This window comes from Meles meles, chromosome 17 (genome assembly GCF_922984935.1).
Source record: "Meles meles chromosome 17, mMelMel3.1 paternal haplotype, whole genome shotgun sequence".
NCBI classification, from domain to species: domain Eukaryota; kingdom Metazoa; phylum Chordata; class Mammalia; order Carnivora; family Mustelidae; genus Meles; species Meles meles.
Window position 1 is genome coordinate 1,127,917 of NC_060082.1, and position 18,249 is coordinate 1,146,165.

Here is an 18,249-nt window from a genome sequence, read left to right on the forward strand (position 1 = left end):
ATACCCAGCGCCCCGCACAGGCCCACGGGGTCGCCTGCAGAGCCGCAAGCGAGCGAAGTCGCGGCCCCGAGCACCTTGGTCGCGGCCGGCGCTCAGAGCCAGCTCGGCTCCGCGGCCCTCGCCTCCTCCCCTCCCCCTCCCCCACCTCCCAGCCCCCAAGCCCCGCGGCCGCCGCGCTCCGGGCGGGGTGGGGCGGGGCCGGGGGCGGGCCGGGGTGGCGGGCGGCGCCGGCCCAAAAGGCGGAGTCGCCTGGCGGAGGGGCCAGAGCGGTGCGCGGTGCGGAGGGCGCCGCCGAGACCGCCCGCGGGAACCCGGACCGGAGGAGCCCCTCGTCCTCGCCCGGCCGGGCCAGGCCCAGCGCTATGGAGTTCCTCTGGGCCCCGCTGTTGGGTCTGTGCTGCAGTCTGGCCGCTGCTGACCGCCACACCGTCTTCTGGAACAGTTCAAACCCCAAGTAAGCCCCGAGTCTCCGGCCGGCAGCCCGGGTGGCACTGCCCACCCCGAGCCCCCCCCCCCCGGCCCGGTAGCTGTCCCGGCCAGCCCCTGACCAGAGGCGGGAGGGATTCCGTAGACTTTTCCCCTCCCTTCTCCCGGGGGAGTACGCCTCCCCTGGGCAGGAACCGGGCGCCACTACTTGCGCAGGGATCTTTGTGCCCTTCCTTTCCTTCTCTCGGGCACCTCTGTTACCCTGAAGTGAGGGGCGCTTGCTGAACAGTTCCTGCCGGACAGGGCTCTTGTTCTAGGCCTTTCTGCCACAAAAGCTTCTGTGTGTCACTTGGACGTCTGCCCACATGGACAGGTACCTGATGTGACATCAGGCGTAAGCAGAAAGGTCACTGCAGTCCTGGAAGGACCCCTCAGCAGGCCCCCGCAGGCCCTGGCCTTCTCACTTTTAGCGTCTGTGTTCTGTGTTTGAGATGACCCTGGGGAGCCCCCCTCCGCACACAAGGGGTCGTCCCAGCCGGCGTAACAGGGGCACATGCGGTGTGTACTTAGGCTGAGGGAGTCACCTGTTTATGAGATGGGGGGGGCAGAGGGAGGCAGGGGAAAGGCTCAGAAGGAGTGGAATGGGTTAAAAGGATGACAGAGGGCTCTGGGCAGGAAGGAGTTAATTTCTCCCCGGCAGGTTTAGAGCTGGGAGGCAAGTGGTACTGGGAGGAAGAAGCCCCATTGGACCCTTTGTTCTTGCCCTTGAGTTTTCTGAAGTTGTGGGAACAATATTTGTGGGTAGAGGGGAGGGGGGGCGGGGTGGGGCAGGGAGAAGGGGGCTGGGCCGCTTGGGGTCAGGAAAAACGCTCCACTCAGCTTGGCCGCCCCCAGCCCCAGCACGCCCGCCCCCCCCTTGAGAAAAATGTTGTGCCAGCCTCCCTGTGACACTGTGACACTCCTCTGACCCTGCGGCCACACTGCCTGGTGGGGGTCTGTGGGCTGGGGCTTGTGGGTCTGGGAGGGAACAGCCAGCTGCCAACCCCAGAGGCCAGTGCCCTTTTGCCCACTGGCCACAGGGGCAGCCCGGGGCAGCCCTCTCCGCCGCCGGCTTCCTGTTCTTCAGCTCCTTGCTCCGATCTGGTCCTAGTGGGAGAGAGCGAAGTCCCTGTTTATGCCCATGCCAGGTGCTGGCTGGAGGAGGAGGAGGGGCAGGAAGCCATGAGTAGGGAGGGGGGAACCTGGCCTTTTCCGTTCCCAAGCTCCCAGATTTCCTCTCTTTCAGGAAGGAGCCTCTTCCTTGCCCCCCTCCCAGCCTTCCCTGACGCCGCCGCTGCCCCCCTTTCCCAGACCGGGAGCCAGAGTCAGAGGAGCACTGAGTGGAACAGATTGCGCTCCCAAGAGGGGAGTCATGGGTGCCCGCAGCAAGCGCAGCTTCTGCCCTGTCCATCTGGCCACACGGGCGCGCGGACACACACACACACACACACACACACACACACTCTCTCTCTCTCTCTCTCTCTCTCTCTCTCTCTCTCTCCTCCAGCGGACACACACACACACACACTCTCTCTCCTCCAGCCCCAGGACTGAAGAGAAGCCAGGCAGAGTGCAGTGCACAGGCGGCCAGGCCGGGTCAGCTTGCAGCACGGATGAGGGGGCGAGGAGCTGGTCGGGGGTGAGGCCGGCCGGGGTGACTCAGGGCAGTGGGCATCGGCGGGATCTCCAGGCCCCAGGCGTGCGGTGGGGGGTGCGCGGCAGGGGCAGGAGGGCGGGGCTGCCAAGAGCCGCGCCCCGGGCTCCTCGGTGCCCCGCCCACTCAGACCCGCCAGCTCCTCGGGCCTGCGGGACCGGACCGGGCCCAGGGCAGGTCGTGGCCCCGGGGTCTGGGGGGGGCCACGCACGCTGGGCAAGGTAGATGCTCGCAGGTTCTCCTGAGTGCTGGGGCGGCTGGCAGGGGTGAGTGAGGAGTGAGTCAGTGCCCGTCACGGGAATGGGGGAAGGACGCCAGGCCCAGAGCTGAAATACCTGTTCTGAAATGGCTTCTCTGTTTATCTCTCCAGAGAGGAATTTTAAAAGCCTCTCCCTCTCTCGCGCGGCCCTCCCCTCCCCCTCCGCCGCCGCGACTCCCCCCTCGCCGCGTCCCCGTGGGGGAGGAGCCCGGGGCGGCCCGGCGAGCGCTGGCACGCAGCCCCCAGGCCGGGCCGCGGTGGGGGAAGGGGTGCCCACCCCAGAGGCCTCCCGTCCGACCTCCTGCCCTCCTCCCAGCCGGGCCGCGGCGTCGGTTGGCAGCCAACAGTGCTGAGTCCGGCTGGCAGCGCCGGGGAGTCCAGAGTCGCTGACCCGCTCGGAGGGGGGCGGGGGAGGCCCCTCGCCCGCCAGGATCCCGCCCCGCCCCGGCTGGAGCCAGGTGTCGCGGCCGCCCGGCTGGAGCCCGAGGGGCCTGCGGGAGGGAGCTGGCTGCCCCAGGGCTGGCGGGTGGAAGAGGCCTCCCACCGAGGCCTCCAGGCGCTCTTCCTCGGAGGGGGCAGTGTGGCTCTGGAAGTGAGGAGACTGGGAGGTCTGGGGTGCTTTGGGAGAAGCGGAGGAGGAGGCCTGAGCCCAGAGCCCAGGAGCCGGCAGGGGGATTTGCTGTGGGCCCGGCGTGCTGGGGATGGCGGTTCAATTGACCCTTGTGAATGCACCCAGGGGCTCGGGCTGGGGGTGGGGGGCGACGGCCAGGAGTGGGGGATCCTGAAGCCGCGGGTGCTGGGAGAGCCGGGGTTCCTTGGCCCCGATGGCCAGGAAGCGTCTCAGACTGAGGGCTGATGGCATTTTAAAGAGCCGCAGGGAGAACAGTTTGGGGAAGTGCTTCCCGGAGAAGGACGCTTGAGCTAAGGACGCAGCTGTGGCCACACGAAGTGCATTAAAGCAGACGCTATTCAGAGGGCCAGCGAGAGCTAGTGTGGGGGGGGGCGTGTTCGAAGATGGTGTAAAGATCCTGAAGAGGTCAAGAGCCATAAATACGGGGAGCTGGGATTCTGGAAAAATCTTCGCGGGGCCCAGTGACCATTTGGAAGCTCGCAGCCCCAGCTGGCTCCCAAGTGACCGCCGGCTGTCTCTCACCGCGCTCACGCAGGTTCCGGAGTGAGGACTACACGGTCCACGTGCAGCTGAACGACTACCTGGACATCATCTGCCCGCATTACGAGGACGACACGGTGGCGGAGGCCGCCATGGAGCGGTACACCCTGTACCTGGTGGAGCATGAGCAGTACCGGCTGTGCCAGCCCCGCTCCAGAGACCAGGTCCGCTGGCAGTGCGACCAGCCCAGCGCCAGGCACGGCCCGGAGAAGTTGTCAGAGAAATTCCAGCGCTTCACGCCCTTCACCCTGGGCAAGGAGTTCAAGGAGGGACACAGCTACTACTATATCTGTGAGTCCCCGGTTTGCGCCGGTCACCTGGGGCCAGGCCAGCGGGAGGCATGTGCTCAGTATAGAGCCGCACGTGGCTCCTTCCCATCCCGAACTGTTTCCGTGCGTTCGTGTGACAGTGTGGTGTGAACTGCTGTGTATGAGGCGCTCCACTCTGCACGACAGGCACAGAGATAAGACACTGTAGGGTCCCTGTCCTCCAGAAAGCTGGAAAGTGATGCACACGGGGGACTGACCATTAGAACAGCGGGCTATGAAGATTCATAGCCTTGGGGAAGGGATGTGGGTACCTGCCAGGCTCGGGAGGCTCAGGGATGTGTTCCTAGGGCAGATGACCCAAGAGTTTAGGGCAAGCAGAGACACTGGCTAGGCACGAGGGGACATGTGCAGAGGGACCATGACGGCTTCAGGGAACTCCATGTGGCTCTGTCTGGCTGCAGCAGGAGGGACCCTGGAAGTGAGGAGAGGCGAACAGGGCTCATCCCAGGGGCCTGGGAAGTGCGGAGGAGTTTGGACTTCCATCCTAAGGCCGGTGGAGAGGCCCTGGTGGCTTCAGGAATTAGAAAATCTGCTCAGTGGGGCCTGGGTAGGGGAGCATAGTGTGAAGGCCTCTGCCAACTTCAGGCTGGGGCGAGTGAAGGGTGGACTGTGGCAAGAGGACAGGGTCTGTGTGCTTTTTAGCGCCACCTCCAAAGCCAAGAGTCTATTGCAAAGAATGGGAGCTTGAACAGGAGGCAGAAAGGGGGCAAACAAGGAAGGTGAGACTCACAGATGAGCGGGAAGAGGGGGCATTTGCACTTGCGTTTCCTCCCAAAGAAGTTTCCTCCCTTAAGGCTCTGCCCGGGTCTGTCTTGCAGCCAAACCCATCCACCTCCAGGAAGACCAGTGCTTGAGGCTGAAGGTGATCGTCAATGGCAAAATCAGTGAGTGTTAAGAGCCCTGTGCGCCTCCAGCTGTGTGCTGGGGGGGGGGGGGGCTAGTGACCTGGGATGGCAGGGAAGTCCCGCCCACCCACCGCCCCAGGACAGGCCCTGATCAGCCACCACTCTTGCCTTTCAGCTCACAGTCCCCAGGCCCACGTCAACCCCCAGGAGAAGAGGCTTCTGGCAGGTAGGTAGCTGGAGCAGACTGGGCCTGGGGTCTGCTCACCCGGGTAGAGAAGGCGGCTCCCTTGCCAGGCGGGGGCTGGGGGAGCCACGTGGAGCCGGGGGCCAGGGCCGCAGTAGGGCCGCTCACCTTGGGGGCACTGGCCCGCTCGCCTTGCAGATGATCCAGACGCACAGGTTCTCCACAGCGTCGGTCACAGTGCTGCCCCCCGCCTCTTCCCACTGGCCTGGGCGGTGCTGCTGCTGCCTCTGCTGCTGCTGCAGGCCCCGTGAGGGGGTGAGCCACACCGACCTGATGATGGGAGCGGGGCTAGGAGGCAGGACAGAGGCGTCCCTCACCGGTCCTGGGAACCGTTCCCACCACAAGCACAAGCTGCCACTCAGCAGCCTCAAAATGGGTATTACGGGTTTCGACCCAAAGGAGCTCATCGAAGCTGCCAGTGCCTTCCCCGGCTCCACCCCCAGGGACAGACAAAGAAGCGGGGACAGTCCTTTCCCCACCATTCCTGACCTCAAGCCAAAGAAACGAGCCGTGCGGATGTGGCCTCTTAAGAAGGGCACTGTAGGGGCCGAGCTGGAAGGGGCCTGGGGCCACGAAGGCGGACACTGAACTTGGCAGAGATGCCCTCCAGAGAGAACTGGGATGCCCAGATGAACTGACCGACGGAAAAGCACGAGACAGTTCCATGCTTGGGAGCCAGAGAGCAGAGAGGCAGCGTGCTTGGGCTGACCCAGCGTCTCTCCCGAGGCTTCCGGAAGTCTCTGGAGCTGCCATGGAGAGCTCTGTAACCGGGCACTGCGTCGGGTCCCAGCTGGGGGCAGCACGGCCCAGAGCGGTGTCCGCAGGGGGGCTGAGCCACCCCGTGCCTAGAGTGTAGCTGCAAGGGCAGGGCCCGCGCGTACAGGATCTGTACACAAACTTGTTGTGTGTCTGTGATTTCTACAACTGGAGTTTTTTTATACTGAAAAATAAAGCAGTGTAGTTTCTTTATTTGGACTTGTCTGCTCCCACACCCCCTGCTAACGTAGGACCACTGAGTCCCCGCCATGTGCCAGGCTCGGTGGGACACCAGGTAGCAGTTGGGCTTGGATTTTCTTCCCTCCCTCAGGAAAGAACACACGCCGCGGCCAGCACCGAAGGGTGGGGTGCTTCCTCCTCCGTGCGCCGCGCGGCAGTCTCGGGCTCCAGGCTGCGCCCCACTCCCGCAGCGCTGGGCTTTGGCAAACGGCCGGGGGCTCCTGCTGTCCAATGCGCCGGGGCACACGGGCTGAGGCGCGGCCGGCCGCCTGGTCCCGCCTGGTCCCGCAGCCGCAGCGACCGGGGCGAGTGGGCCGGGGGCGGCCGCAGGGAGGGCCGTCAGCAGCAGGTCCCGTCGGCTGGGCTGGGGTCAGCGGCAGTGCGCCAGCCCCCGGCCCGGTCACCCGGACTTGGCAGTGTGGCGGGACGCAGGGCCCGGCAGACGTGGTTCCCAGCAAGCCCCGGATTCAGGCGAGCCGCTGGGACGAGGCGTCAACAACCAGGGCCGAGCCCGGGCAGGTGAGGTAGCCATCGGGGCCCGGGCGGGGCCGGTCCGGCAACTGAGGTCGGCCACGACGGCTCACGCGCCAGAGACTTGAGGATGGGGTCCGGGTGAGCCAGGGGTGAGCAGAGTGAGGGGCGGCGGGTGTCCCGGGCAGGTCCGCGGAGCCGGGGCTTGGTACCCGCCCGGACCTGGAGGGGCAACACCGAACCAGGCCTCCCGAGCGCGCGGGCCCGCAGGGGCGGGGCCTGATTCCGGCTGGACGTCCTGTGGGCGGGGCTTCGGGTCCATTTCCGGCGGACGGCGGCGCGCGGGGGGAGGGGCCCCGGCGCAGGGGCGGGGCTGCGGCGGCGCGGGCTCCGGCCCAGTAAGCGGACGCGGGCGCGGGGCGCAGGATCCGACGCAGGGGGAGATGGAGGCGGGCGGCGTGGCCGACTCGCTCCTCTCCGGAGCCTGCGTGCTCTTCACGCTCGCCATGTACTCCACCGGCCTGTGAGAGCGCGGCCGGGCGAGGCTGGGCAGGACTGGAAGTCAGGAAGGGAGAGCGGGGACGGAGAGGGACCGGGCTGCGTCCGAAACCTCGGGTCGAGGGAGCCAGGGCACATGGGCGAGGCTGGGCCTGGAGGGAGAAGCCAGAGAGCTGCGGGCGGGGGCGGGACCTGCAGTTGTCCGAGGACGACCACAGGCATCGGGGATCCGACTCCGCAGCAGCTCGGTTCTCCCTTCCCATCTCTCACCTCTGCTTTCGGGGCCCGTTACAGCTCGGACCTCAGGCAAATGCGGACGACCCGGAGCGTGGACAGTGTCCAGTTCCTGCCCTTTCTCACCACCGACATCAAGTGAGAGGGGCGACGTTTGCGGCGGGAAAGGTTGGGGGGGACGCTGAAGAGGCCCCTTGGGTCCCCCTCCCATCCTCATCCCCGTGGCGAGCGATCCTCCTGACCACCCTGCAGCAACCTGAGCTGGATGAGTTACGGGGCCTTGAAGGGGGACGGGACCGTGATCTTCGTCAACGCCACGGGCGCCGTGCTTCAGACCGCGTACATCCTGGTGTACCTGCGCTACTGCCCTCGGAAGGTAGAGCCCGCCCGCGGACCCGCCTCTCCGCCGCGCGCCCTGCCGGCCTTCCCAGAAGGTTAGAGAGGCCGGCGCTGCCACCTTTTCCTGGAAGGCCCTGCAGCCCCGCAGCCCTCCTTCCTCCGTGGAGCCGCCGTCTGACGCTCACAGAGCCCCGCGCCCCGCGCCCCTGCCGGGCTGGTAGCTGTGCCTGGCCTGATGGGGCCTTGCCGCCCAGCTAGCCGAGGGGCCGGGCCTGTCTCCGACAGGTCCTTCAGTCAGGGCCAGTGGCTGAGAAATGAGCTGATTAGCTCTGCTTCCCCAGTCATACCAGCACTCAGTTACTACTGTGTGTACCCATTCACACGGAAAACAAAAACCAACCCCTTCTCTCCTAGAAGCCGCTAGGGCTGTGGGGGATGAGACATGTGTGTGTCACTGGTGGGAAAGAGGCTTAGCCCAAGGTCAGTGAGTCCAAGAGGGCTGCTGGAAACATCTAGAAGGAAGGCTACTCTCTCCCCTGCAGCGTCCCGTGCTCCTCCAGACTGCGACCCTGCTGGGGGTCCTTCTCCTGGGTTTTGGCTACTTTTGGCTCCTGGTGCCCAACCCTGAGGCCCGGCTCCGGCAGCTGGGCCTTTTCTGCAGCGTCTTCACCATCAGCATGTACCTCTCCCCACTGACTGACTTGGTGAGTGGGGGCTGTCCAGGGAAATGGGGGCAATGAGGGTCAGGGTCCCGTAGCCAGAGGCTGTAGCTTACCCTCCGAAGGAAAGAAGACCCTGGAAGACAGGGCAGTAGTGGTAGGTGAGTGGGAGGCAAGAGGGAAAGGCTAGGTAACAGAAGGTCAGAGAGGAGTTTGACCCTTTTTCTGAGGAAATTCGTAGACAAGTGGAGCTGTACGGTGTCCGCAATAGGGGTCGTCCAACCTCGTTCCGCAGGCCAAGATCATTCAGACGAGATCAACCCAGCGTCTCTCCTTCCCACTCACCATTGCTACCCTCCTCACCTCCGCCTCCTGGACCCTCTATGGGTTTCGGCTAGGCGATCCCTACATCATGGTAAGCCGAGCAGAGAGGGACGGGGGACAGGTGTGCACGGTGGAGAATCAGCCCCTGTCCTCATAGCAGTCTTGTGACTTCAGGTGCCCAACCTACCAGGGATCCTCACCAGCGTCATTCGCCTCTGGCTTTTCTGGAAGTATTCCCGGGAGCAGGACAGGAACCACCCGCTCCTGCAGACCTGAAGGAGTCACCCGACCCCTGGGCACCTTAAGGCCCACCTGCTACCAAAGAAAGCTCCGTGTCGCAGCTGTTCTGCTGACCGGCTCCGTGAGCACAGCGGGTCGTGGGAAGGAAAAAGACAACTCTGAAAACCGAGGGACCAAAGAAAGTGTTTTGCTTGGAAGATTGGTTGGGACTTGGGAGATGAATCACTTATTTTTTATAGATTATATTTTTAAATTGTGGAGGTTGAGGTGAAATCCTTAGAATGTGCCTTAAAATAAATCGTTCCCTACCCCTGCCCATCAAAGCGTAGTCTGTTTGGTGATTCTCAACCTGTCTGCCCTGGTGAAGGGCAGGAGCTGCACTGCCCGGTCCACAGCTGCTCCATGGGCTGGGGTGGGCTCCGAAGAGGAATCTGAAGGAACCAGGGCAGCCAAGAGCCCTAGCAAGGCCTTCGGAGGTGGGAGCCTGGGTGTAATGAAGAACAGAATCAGGACTTCCAGAAGGCCTTCCTGTCGGGGTCAAAAGGACCAAGACAGTGAGATGACAGTTCCTCGAGACGGGGTCTTGGCCCCTTCGGAACAAGGAAGGAGGCGGGACACAGGCAAGGATGCTTAGATAAAAGCGGAGGTGACGCCCGGAAGGCGCCCCCTCCCCCGCGGCTGGGACGGACTCCCCGGCTCCCGCTCCCCACAAACGAGACAGAGTTAGAAAATAAGCTGCTCTTTAATGGGCCGCGGGGGAACGCGGCCGGGGTGTCAGAAGCGCAAGCCCCTGCGCGCCAAGTCGGCCCGGGCCTCCCGGATCTGGCTCTGCAGCTCGCGAGCGGCGTCCTCACAGTCATGGAAAGTGGCCACGCGGTAGCCCACGGTGCCCAGGGCGTAGCAGCCGGCGGACACCAGCAAGTAGGCCGGCAGCGGCCACAGCACCTCCCGGCATGACGAGGGCAGCTCCAGGCCCAGGGCTCCCGTGGTCAGAGCCGCCCAGGTGGAGCCCAGGAGCGCCAGTCCCCAAAGCCACTGCGCTAACTTCGTCATGGGCACTGCGGGGACAGAAAGCGGGGCTCGCGGTCCCTTCCGCCCCGCCACCCCCTCTCTGCCTGAGGCCAGTTCTCTGTCCCTCTCACGCACCCTCCGTAACAGCCGCCCCCAGGGCCACCCCGCCGCGGCTTGCACCCAGCTCGCGCCCCGCTTTCGGGCCTCACCCCGCACTCACCTCCGCCGCGGTCTTCCCGGCCCGGCGCGGCTCCGACGTCAGCGTCCGGAAGTCCTCTCGGCTCGCGCGGCCTTCTGGGAGCTGTAGTCCGCGCGGACGCGGCTCTCGCGCCGCCTGCGCGCGGCCTTCTGGGAGCTGTAGTCCGCGCGGTGGTGCCTGGGGGAGGGGCGGCCGCCGCGTGAGTGGCCGCTGCCTTGGCCGAGCGTGCGATTGCGGCCCGAGGGCCCGGGGGCCCCGCCTCCCGCTGGCTGGCGTCCTGCCGAGGACAGCCTCAGACTTTGCCGGGAGATGGGCCTGTGATCTGGTGCACGTCTTCTTGCCTTCGCTGGACGTTTCGTGGTCACCGGGCTGGACCCCGGCCCCGAGCGGCCTGGACCACTGACCGCGGCGCCTCGAGAGCGCCGTTAGGACGGGGTCGTCGCACTTGGGACGAGACGCGGGCGCCGCGGGGCTCCCGGGAAGACGCGCGTGGGGCCGGGGGCGCCTGCGGAGCCGCGGGGGCGGCCCCAGCCGGGATCGGGTTCGCGGCGGCGCGTGGGCAGGGCCGGGCGACGCGGGGCCTCCGGGGAAGGGCCCGGACGACAGCTGCCCGCGGGGGCCCCGCCCCGCGCCCCGCCGCCCCCGCCGCCGACCGGAGCGCACCCGGGGGCGCGGGCCACTCAGCTGACCCGGAACCGGCCAGGACGGGGTGGGAAGCGCCGAGCTCAGCGCCGAGGTAAAGGCGGGTTCAAGCCGAGCGTGAGTTCGGCGACGGCATCGGCAAGCCGGGGCCGAGGGTCCAGCTGGTGACCGCAGGATTCGGGCATAATGTGGAGAACCACAGTCGATCCCCAGCAGTTAAGGCAGCACGGAGTCGCGTCCAGGCGCCCCCACTCGAGGCTTTGCGCGGAGGGAGGAGACGGAGGCCGCCTCGGGCCGGGCGACCCGCGGCTCAGACTTCGGAGACCCGCGCGGCAGCCGCCCGCACCTGATGCCGGTTAGCAAGAGCGGTTTTTACGCAGCCGCCGCCCCTCGGTGCGGGGAAGGACTGCTTTCCCCTTCCCCCGCACCGAGCGGCGGAAGCGCGGGGCGCGTTTGAATTGAGTGGGTGGGGGAGGGGAGATGGGGGGTCGTGGGTAAGGAGGCCCACAGCCTCACCTTCCGTGGCAGGCGGGCAGCTAGGTCTAAAATGGAAGAGAGGAAAGGAACACATGAGCACCAGACTGAGAAATCCGATGTGTACCCAGGGAAGCCGCCAAGAGCCCCGGGCCGGGCTTACGGAGCAGTGCCCAGGAGAACTGGACACCAGGGGACGGGGTTTTCATTAAGTGCCTTTGGAAAACGAGTTTGCTTTTTACACAATGCAGATTCTGTTGTTAAAGCAAAAAGACAAAAACCTTTATAAAAATTTGCCATAAGAGGGGCACCTGGGTGGCTCAGTGGGTTGAGCCTCTGCCTTGGGCTCAGGTCATGATCTCAGGGTCCTGGAACCAGCCCCGAATGGGACTCTCTGCTCAGCAGGGAGCCTGCTTCCTCCTCCCTCTCTGTCTGCCTCTCTGCCTACTTGTGATCTCTGTCTGTCAAATAAATAAATAAAATCTTAAAAAAAAAACAACTTCCAGATTAAAAAAAAATTTTTGTTATAAGAGGGGTACCTGGGTGTCTCAGTCGGTTGAGCATCTGCTAAGGGTCTGCCTTCAGCTCAGGTCAGGATGTCAGGGTGCTGGGATCGAGCCCCACATTGGACTCCCTCATTCTCACCTCCCTCTGTCTGCCCCTCCCCTTGTTTGTGCGCTCTCTGTCAAAAAAGTAAATAAAATCGTAAAAACATTTTTTTTTTTTGCTATATGAACTTCAAAGCCCCACTCCACCCACTTCCCTTTCCATCTGAAACGCTCCTTGTTGTTCACTCAAGACCTCCCTGGTCATAATCCCTTCCAGAGCGGTTCAGTGGCCAGCTGTCAGCTCTGTGGGTCCAGAAATTCTGTTTGTCCATCCCCAGTAGACTTGCCCAGAAAGACTGCCACTCCCAAGAACAGTTTTTTGGGAAAGATAATGAGAAGGGGTTTGCCCTACAACACATAAAGACAGATAATAAATTACAGCATTATAATAATAATCAGCTGTTCACTGAAGGGCTATGATATGTTGTGCCCTATGGGACATTGTCGTGTTTAATTCTCACAGAATGTTGCAGTAGATCATTTCTATCACCATATGTAAATGAGGAAGCTAAAACAGACAGATGGTGAATGGTAACTTGCCCACGGTCCGGCAGATAGTGAGAAGAACCACGCCATCCTTCTCGAGGCTCGGTGCTGAGTGGTTTCAACCTCCCGGTTCCTGGTCCACGAGGGGGCAGAGAGGGGTCATCACGGCTACGGATATTCGCCGGCTGAGGCTGTCGTGCATTGTCTCATTCGGTCTTCACAGCCCCGTATGGAGTGGGGACTATATGTCCATGTCACAAATGAGACCATGACACAAACCCCACGTCATGTGACCTCCGAGCTTGCCGACTCTGCCGCCCCAGTAGAGTGCTTCTCTCCCTAGATCAGTGCCTCACAATAAAAAGTGAAGACATGGATTTTTGTATAATAGAGACGGTAGCTCTAGCAAGTAGGAGAAGACTAAGGGTTTCAAAACCATCTGCAGGGGCGCCTGGGTGGCTCAGTGGTTTAAGCCGCTGCCTTTGGCTCAGGTCATGTTCTCAGAGTCCTGGGATCGAGTCCCACGTCGGGCTCTCTGCTCTGAAGGGAGCCTGCTTCCCTCTCACTCTCTCTGCCTGCCTCTCTGCCCACTTGTGATCTCTGTCAAATAAATAAAATCTTTTAAAAAAAAAAGAAAAAGTTAAGTTAGATTTTAACCTCACACCTTATCCCAAAATAAATTCCCAGTGCATTAAACACACACACACACACAATGTGAAAAGTGAGACCGTAAATACGCCACAAGAAAATGTGGGTCCCTATTTCTCTGTGTTCCACTCAAGCTTCATGTCCTCCAAGATTTCAGGGTTGGCCATCATCTTCCTCCTCTGAGCACCCGGGCTCTTTCCACAGCTCGCACTAAACGTGATGATCAGTTTTTCGTCCCTGTGCGCCCCGCCCAGGGACAGTGTGGCTCCAGGACCCAGCACAGTGTGAGAAACCTAACAACGCTTCTCTAAAAGTAAAGCCGAAGGGACAGAGGGAAGGACAGGTTCCCATCTGATGGTGTCCAGGGAGACCGACCCAGCTCTCCTGGGCCCATGAACTAGAACTACTCCAGAGACTCCCTCCCACCTGCTGCACACAGCGTCCTTGGCCTTGGATAGTGCTCGGCAGAAGCCGGCAGATTCTTACCATCCAACTCCTTTCTCTGCAGTCTTTTCGCAGACCATCCCTCTTCTGGAGCCATACGGCATGCTGCACGTGATTACAGTAGCGTATGAGAGCCGTGGTCCTCCCTCCTGGGGTGGCCCTGGAGAGGACAGGAGCTGAAGCAGGCGGGATGCTGACGACAGAGCGTGCGCAGGGGCAGCATTGGGAGTTGGTCCCCTTTCGGGGCTGAGGGCGCCCCTCCCAGCTCCCTTCCATCTTGGGAGGTAAGTTACTCCCGTGGGTGGCTCAGCTCGTTTGTGTGGGTTTTCGGCTTTTGTTAGCTTTGGTATTAGAGAAAGACACGCTCCAAATCTGGGAGCCCTTATTCCACAGTCTACGGTGTGGGGGGGGTTGCCAATGAGACCCATACAGAGGGAGGGCTGACTTCCAGAGGGAGGGCTGACTTCACAGGCCCAGACGCCCCAGCTGATACTGCAAAGAGTGAGAGTCGTTCAGGTGGGGAGGGCTCGCATGGCCCAGGGAACCCTGAACAAAGCCCAGATGCGGGGTGTAATTCTCCGTGGCTGTGTCTTGGACGAAGACTGCTTCGCGGGGCAGTGGCGGAGATGGGGCCGGAAGGCATGCTGGGGGGGGCTTCTAGAGGCCCCTTGAAAGGATGTGAGTTGTGGGGCGGGTGTTGGTCCCTGAGGTCGGGCACCTTCAGCCCTGGAAGAGTGCATGAGCCCCATGTGTGCCTGAGTGTCTGGTGGGAGGCGGTTGAGCGTTCTGGGCGCCCACAGGGGCCAAGCTGATTACTGAGTCCTTGGGGGAGGCCCCAGTTAGTCGGGCTGCCTGGCCTCCAACCCTGTCCCAAGGGCCCGCAGAGCTCCGCAGAGGCAACAGGACAGACACACGTGTAATTAACAGGGACACTCCCCACGTTATAGCCAGGCTGGAGGGGCCAGGGGAGATTGGAGATGGCGCTGCTGCTCGGGTGGGGCAGAGGGGCTGGGTGAGTCAGGGCTTCCCCGAGGTGAGCTGGAGGGGATGCTAGCCTGAGGGAGGAGGCCCCCGTCACAGGCCTGGCCGCAGAGAGACAGACCTGGCTGATTCTGGTCTTTGGGCCCATTTGGAACTGATGCAGGGGGGGAAGGTGAGTTCCCTTGAAGAGCTCAAAATGTGGCGTGACCATGGTGTGCTGCTCGAGGAACCCCGAGTCTATTTAACACATGCGTGCCAAGCACCTGTCCTCCCTGGAGCCGTGTTCCAGGGAACAGACCAGACAAACCGCCCGCTTTCAGTGAAGCATTCGGTGAAAACGGATACGTTTCCTGCTTCGGTGAAGTAAGTGGTGGGAAACAGACAAACATCAGTATTTAATGTGCTGAGTAGGGAGCGGCGTTAGGAGGGGAAGGAGAGTCAGGTAAGGGGCAGAGGGGGACGGAGGGCGCCGTGCACACAGTGCGGCCCGGGCACCGGGAGCGGAGGAGGCCAAGCTGGGATGGGTGAGCATAGGCCGTGGGGGGAGCTGGGCCGTGCCTGCCCTCACTGGCTCAAGAAACTTGGCGGGCACCCCCGGGTCTGAAGTTCAGCCGCAGCCCTGCCTTCACGTAGCAATTTTTTTTTAACTTTTTTTTTAAGATTTTATTTATTATTTATTTGACAGACAGAGATCACAAGTAGGCAGAGAGGCAGGCAGAGAGAGAGAGGAGGAAGCAGGCTATCTGCAGAGCAGAGAGCCCGATGCGGGGCTCGATCCCAGGACCCTGAGATCATGACCTGAGCCGGAGGCAGAGGCTTCAACCCACTGAGCCACCCAGGCGCCCCTTTTTTTAACTTTTAAATAATCTCTACACCCACTGTGGGGCTTGAACCCACAACCCCAAGATCAAGGGTCACGCAGTCTCCTAACTGAGCCTGCCAGACACGCCTTCATTACACTCTTGAGCAGCTTATTTTAACTTCTCCTTCACCTTCCTGCGTGTCCTTTCAGGAAAATGGTATATCCATCGGGGTTCCCGAGAGCAACAGAGCTCATGGGATCAACATATGTTATGCAGAAAGAGATTTATTTTAAGGAATTGGCTAATGCAGTTACAGTGACTGGCAAATCCAAAGCCCACAGGGTCTCACTCTGTCAAAACTTGACTTCCAGGCTGCCGGGGGACTCAGTCAGTGGAGGCTCGGCTCTTGGTTTTGGCTCAGACCATGATCTCAGGGTCATGGGATCAAGACCCACGTTGGGCTCCAAGCTCAGGGCTGAGTCGGCTCCAGACTCTCTCTCTCCCTCTCTCAAATAAAGACAATCTTTAAAAACAAAAACTAAAACCCTTGACTTCCTCCTGACCTTGGTGGGGAGCAGGAGGCAGAGGGCCAGGCCACAGGGGTGAGCATGGATACCCCCAGGAACCCCGCAGACTGGAGACCCGGGGCAGCACGAGGGCTGGGGTCAAGTCTGAAGGCTGCTGCGGGGCAGGGGTACGTCCTCGTGGGAACGCGCCCCGGCACTGCTCGGCCCCTCCGCCCGGGCCTGACCTTCTCTGCCGCCGGTGCTCACCGTCCGCATGGCAGTGAGGGAAGTGAACTCGCTCCCGTCGGGGTTCAGTTTGAGCTCACTCAGCTGTAGGACCTCCGCCGGCTAAGCGTTCAAAAACAAAACCAGAAGGCAGGTCATCCCGAGTTGAAGCCCCAAGTCCCACCGTCCGGAGTCCTGTCTGGAACCTGGAACTCTGAATCACAGAGGCTGGAAATGGGGGCTGGAGGCTGAGGCAGGAGAAGGAGGGGCTCGGGGTGGGCTCCCCCAGACCCTCACGCACCGGCGCACGCGCCTCCATCCTACGAACGCCCCGTGAAGCAGCCTGAGGTCAGCCCCGGCAGCCCGGGGGCCCAGCAAAGCGCAGTAGAGGGGCAGGGGGGCTTCCTGCCCCCCGACTCCTGCAGTGCAAGTTCACCCTAAAAGGGGCAGGGCCCCCGCTCTTCCGGCCCGAGGGCAGGGCCGTTTGCGGAGAAGAGCTCCTCACACCTGGAGGCCACTGTCTGAAGCCTGATGTTCTCTCGGCCTGCAGCCCTCTGACGGGACAGAAGGAACCCCCATACGAGGGACCCGACCTGCTGTTTCGGGATCTCCAAATACGTACAGACAGAACCACATGAACCTGAGATGCCCATGATCACAGGACCTGATATTGTACAAAGAGGGCCTGCAGCTCCCGGTGAAGGAAAACTTCCTAAAAATCCCGTAATAATCTTGTTACTAGCATGATTGTATGATATTGTAATTTTGTGTCAAAAGTGTTCATTTGGGACGTCTGGGTGGCTCAGTCGGTTAAACGTCTGCCTTTAGCTCAGATCATGATTCCAGGGTCCCAGAATCCGCTCTGCTCGAGCTCCCTGCCCGGCCGGGAGCCGGCCTCTCTCTCCGCCGCTCCCCCTGCTCCTGCTCGGGTTCACACTCTCGCTCTCTCCCTCTCTGACAAATAAATAAAATTAAAAAAAAAAATAAACAGAAAACTAAAAAGTTAAAAAAAAAGTAGAAGCGTTCGTCTGTGAAACGTAAACACTTCAAACATGTTTCCATTGTTCATTCTTGAGGCTTATCTGGAGCCTCACCAGATACCAGGGACCTGTGTGCCGGGGGAAGCTGCGTGGGCCCCGGTAGAAGAGACTCGGTTGGAAGCAAGGGCGCCCACCCCACCCCAGGCATGGGGTTGCAAAGGCTGGGGGGAGGGGCAGGGCAGAGGGGGCAGGGGAGAGGAGGCTGCCAGGAGAGGGGCTGGGGGAGGGCCCAGGGCACGTGCTGCCAGCCTTTGGCTGTCACGGCAGGTGATGCCAGGGCCTCCCTCCCGGGCCACCAGGGGCCTCCCTCCCTGCTTCTCTAGGAACGGGAGCAAGTATTCTCCACCAGCTCTGTGTGGCAGGCTTGCTTGCAGCCCCGGGGTAGGGCTGGGGAGGCAAGGTCAGGGAGGAGGATCCTGGCCTGCCCCCGAGGAGCTTCCACTCTGCCGGGAGAGGCGAAGACAGCGACCTGAAGCCGGACAGTTAAGCGCCACCACTGGCCCCGAACCGGTTCCGGCCGTTGTCGGCCCAAGGCGGCTCTGCGACCACCTAAGTCAAGAAGGAGAGTGTCCGGGCAGGCCCTCCCGGAGGCCCCCGAGGGGGCAGGGCCTCCGGCTGGCTTCCCATTCTTCTGTGGTTCCCACAGCGCCCAGGGCCTTCTCTGCTCACAAAGAACTGGCTTTTGACTGAAACTTTCCCCTTTGTATATGTCTCTGCGTCTCTCAGCATCTCTGTCTCTCTGAGTCTCTGGCTCTCTTTTTTCCCAACATCCTTCCCGAGCCCCTGGGGAGCAGAGCTGGGGGGCCGGGCAGTGGGAACCAGACTGTGTCCTGTTCTCACCAAGGACAATAAGGGCCGGAAAGGGCTGGAGCCAAGGCCTGGCGCGGACTGTCGCTCCCCGCCTGTCCTGGGCGCCCCCTACCCCCCGTCCGACCCTGCAGTGTCCCGTCCCTCCAGCGCCAGTCCAGAAGGGGCCCAGCCTCTGCCGGGGGTTAGGGAGCGCTCTTACCTCCCCTTCCCACTGCCCTTCTCTCTGGTGGCAGCACCGCAGGCCCCCAGACCCGTGCCTCCAGGGCAGGAGGGGCTGCAGTGGCCTCCTCTGCCGGGCTCCCCACACGCCCAAGGCCCCGTCCCCCTGTATTATTTACTCCTGTTTCCGGAGCTGGTGGCGGTGCTGGCGGGCGGGAGGGCGTCAGGGCCACGTGTGAGGGAGCAGGAGGAAGCATCTGGCTTCCCCCTGTCCTCCAGGGGCCGCTGCCTCCCCGTCCCCAGGGCCTCCAGCCGCCAGGGTGGAGCGGAGCCCCGGAGAGCAGGGGCCAAGAGGTTAGCGCCTTTGCCCTTCCCACCTTCAGGCCTCCAGAAGCCACGACGACCTCACGCCCCCTTACTTAATGATGCTTATTAGTGGGTAGGGTACCCTGTCAGGGTTAATTGGTAGGTTAAGCCTGCAACCT

At 62.3% G+C, this 18,249-nt stretch overlaps 3 protein-coding genes across 6 annotated transcripts; 2 read left to right on the plus strand and 1 right to left on the minus strand.

The window, feature by feature from the left end:
• The first annotated feature begins 239 nt into the window (after positions 1-239).
• Positions 240-5,936, plus strand: EFNA1 (ephrin A1). 2 transcript variants are annotated; one of them, XM_045982636.1, is made up of 5 exons: positions 240-454; positions 3,545-3,840; positions 4,697-4,768; positions 4,899-4,949; positions 5,106-5,936. In XM_045982636.1, the coding sequence occupies exons 1-5, from the start codon at positions 363-365 to the stop codon at positions 5,216-5,218; spliced, it is 624 nt and encodes a 207-aa protein (XP_045838592.1). In that variant the 5' UTR covers positions 240-362; the 3' UTR covers positions 5,219-5,936. The 2 variants fall into 2 exon arrangements, with proteins under 2 accessions (XP_045838592.1, XP_045838593.1); XM_045982637.1 differs by having other exon boundaries at positions 241-454; positions 4,697-4,762.
• Positions 5,937-6,795: 859 nt separating this feature from the next.
• Positions 6,796-9,051, plus strand: SLC50A1 (solute carrier family 50 member 1). Of its 3 annotated transcripts, none has more exons than XM_045982632.1 (6): positions 6,796-6,832; positions 7,227-7,304; positions 7,419-7,542; positions 8,048-8,209; positions 8,460-8,579; positions 8,663-9,051. In XM_045982632.1, exons 2-6 carry the CDS (start codon positions 7,243-7,245, stop codon positions 8,762-8,764), a joined length of 570 nt encoding a protein of 189 aa, XP_045838588.1. In that variant the 5' UTR covers positions 6,796-6,832; positions 7,227-7,242; the 3' UTR covers positions 8,765-9,051. The 3 variants fall into 3 exon arrangements, with proteins under 3 accessions (XP_045838588.1, XP_045838589.1, XP_045838587.1); XM_045982633.1 differs by having other exon boundaries at positions 6,798-6,957; XM_045982631.1 differs by lacking the exon at positions 6,796-6,832 and having other exon boundaries at positions 6,966-7,304.
• Positions 9,052-9,451: 400 nt separating this feature from the next.
• On the minus strand, positions 9,452-10,105 carry DPM3 (dolichyl-phosphate mannosyltransferase subunit 3, regulatory). Its single transcript, XM_045982640.1, has 2 exons — positions 9,960-10,105; positions 9,452-9,786 (listed from the first exon to the last, which is right to left on the minus strand). The coding sequence occupies exon 2, from the start codon at positions 9,779-9,781 to the stop codon at positions 9,503-9,505; it is 279 nt and encodes a 92-aa protein (XP_045838596.1). The 5' UTR covers positions 9,782-9,786; positions 9,960-10,105; the 3' UTR covers positions 9,452-9,502.
• Between the last annotated feature and the right edge of the window lie 8,144 nt (positions 10,106-18,249).

What these genes read in the sequence shown, in the direction of transcription:
- SLC50A1 (XM_045982631.1), top strand. Translation starts at nt 7,069, where the DNA reads ATGGGCGAGGCTGGGCCTGGAGGGAGAAGCCAGAGAGCTGCGGGCGGG. An exon ending in TGCGCTACTGCCCTCGGAAG is followed by an intron (nt 7,543 to 8,047) that starts GTAGAGCCCGCC and finishes TCTCCCCTGCAG; the next exon opens with CGTCCCGTGCTCCTCCAGAC. An exon ending in TCTCCCCACTGACTGACTTG is followed by an intron (nt 8,210 to 8,459) that starts GTGAGTGGGGGC and finishes CTCGTTCCGCAG; the next exon opens with GCCAAGATCATTCAGACGAG.
- DPM3 (XM_045982640.1), bottom strand. Translation starts at nt 9,781, where the DNA reads ATGACGAAGTTAGCGCAGTGGCTTTGGGGACTGGCGCTCCTGGGCTCC.
- EFNA1 (XM_045982636.1), top strand. Translation starts at nt 363, where the DNA reads ATGGAGTTCCTCTGGGCCCCGCTGTTGGGTCTGTGCTGCAGTCTGGCC. An exon ending in ACACAGCTACTACTATATCT is followed by an intron (nt 3,841 to 4,696) that starts GTGAGTCCCCGG and finishes TCTGTCTTGCAG; the next exon opens with CCAAACCCATCCACCTCCAG. An exon ending in CAATGGCAAAATCAGTGAGT is followed by an intron (nt 4,769 to 4,898) that starts GTTAAGAGCCCT and finishes CTTGCCTTTCAG; the next exon opens with CTCACAGTCCCCAGGCCCAC.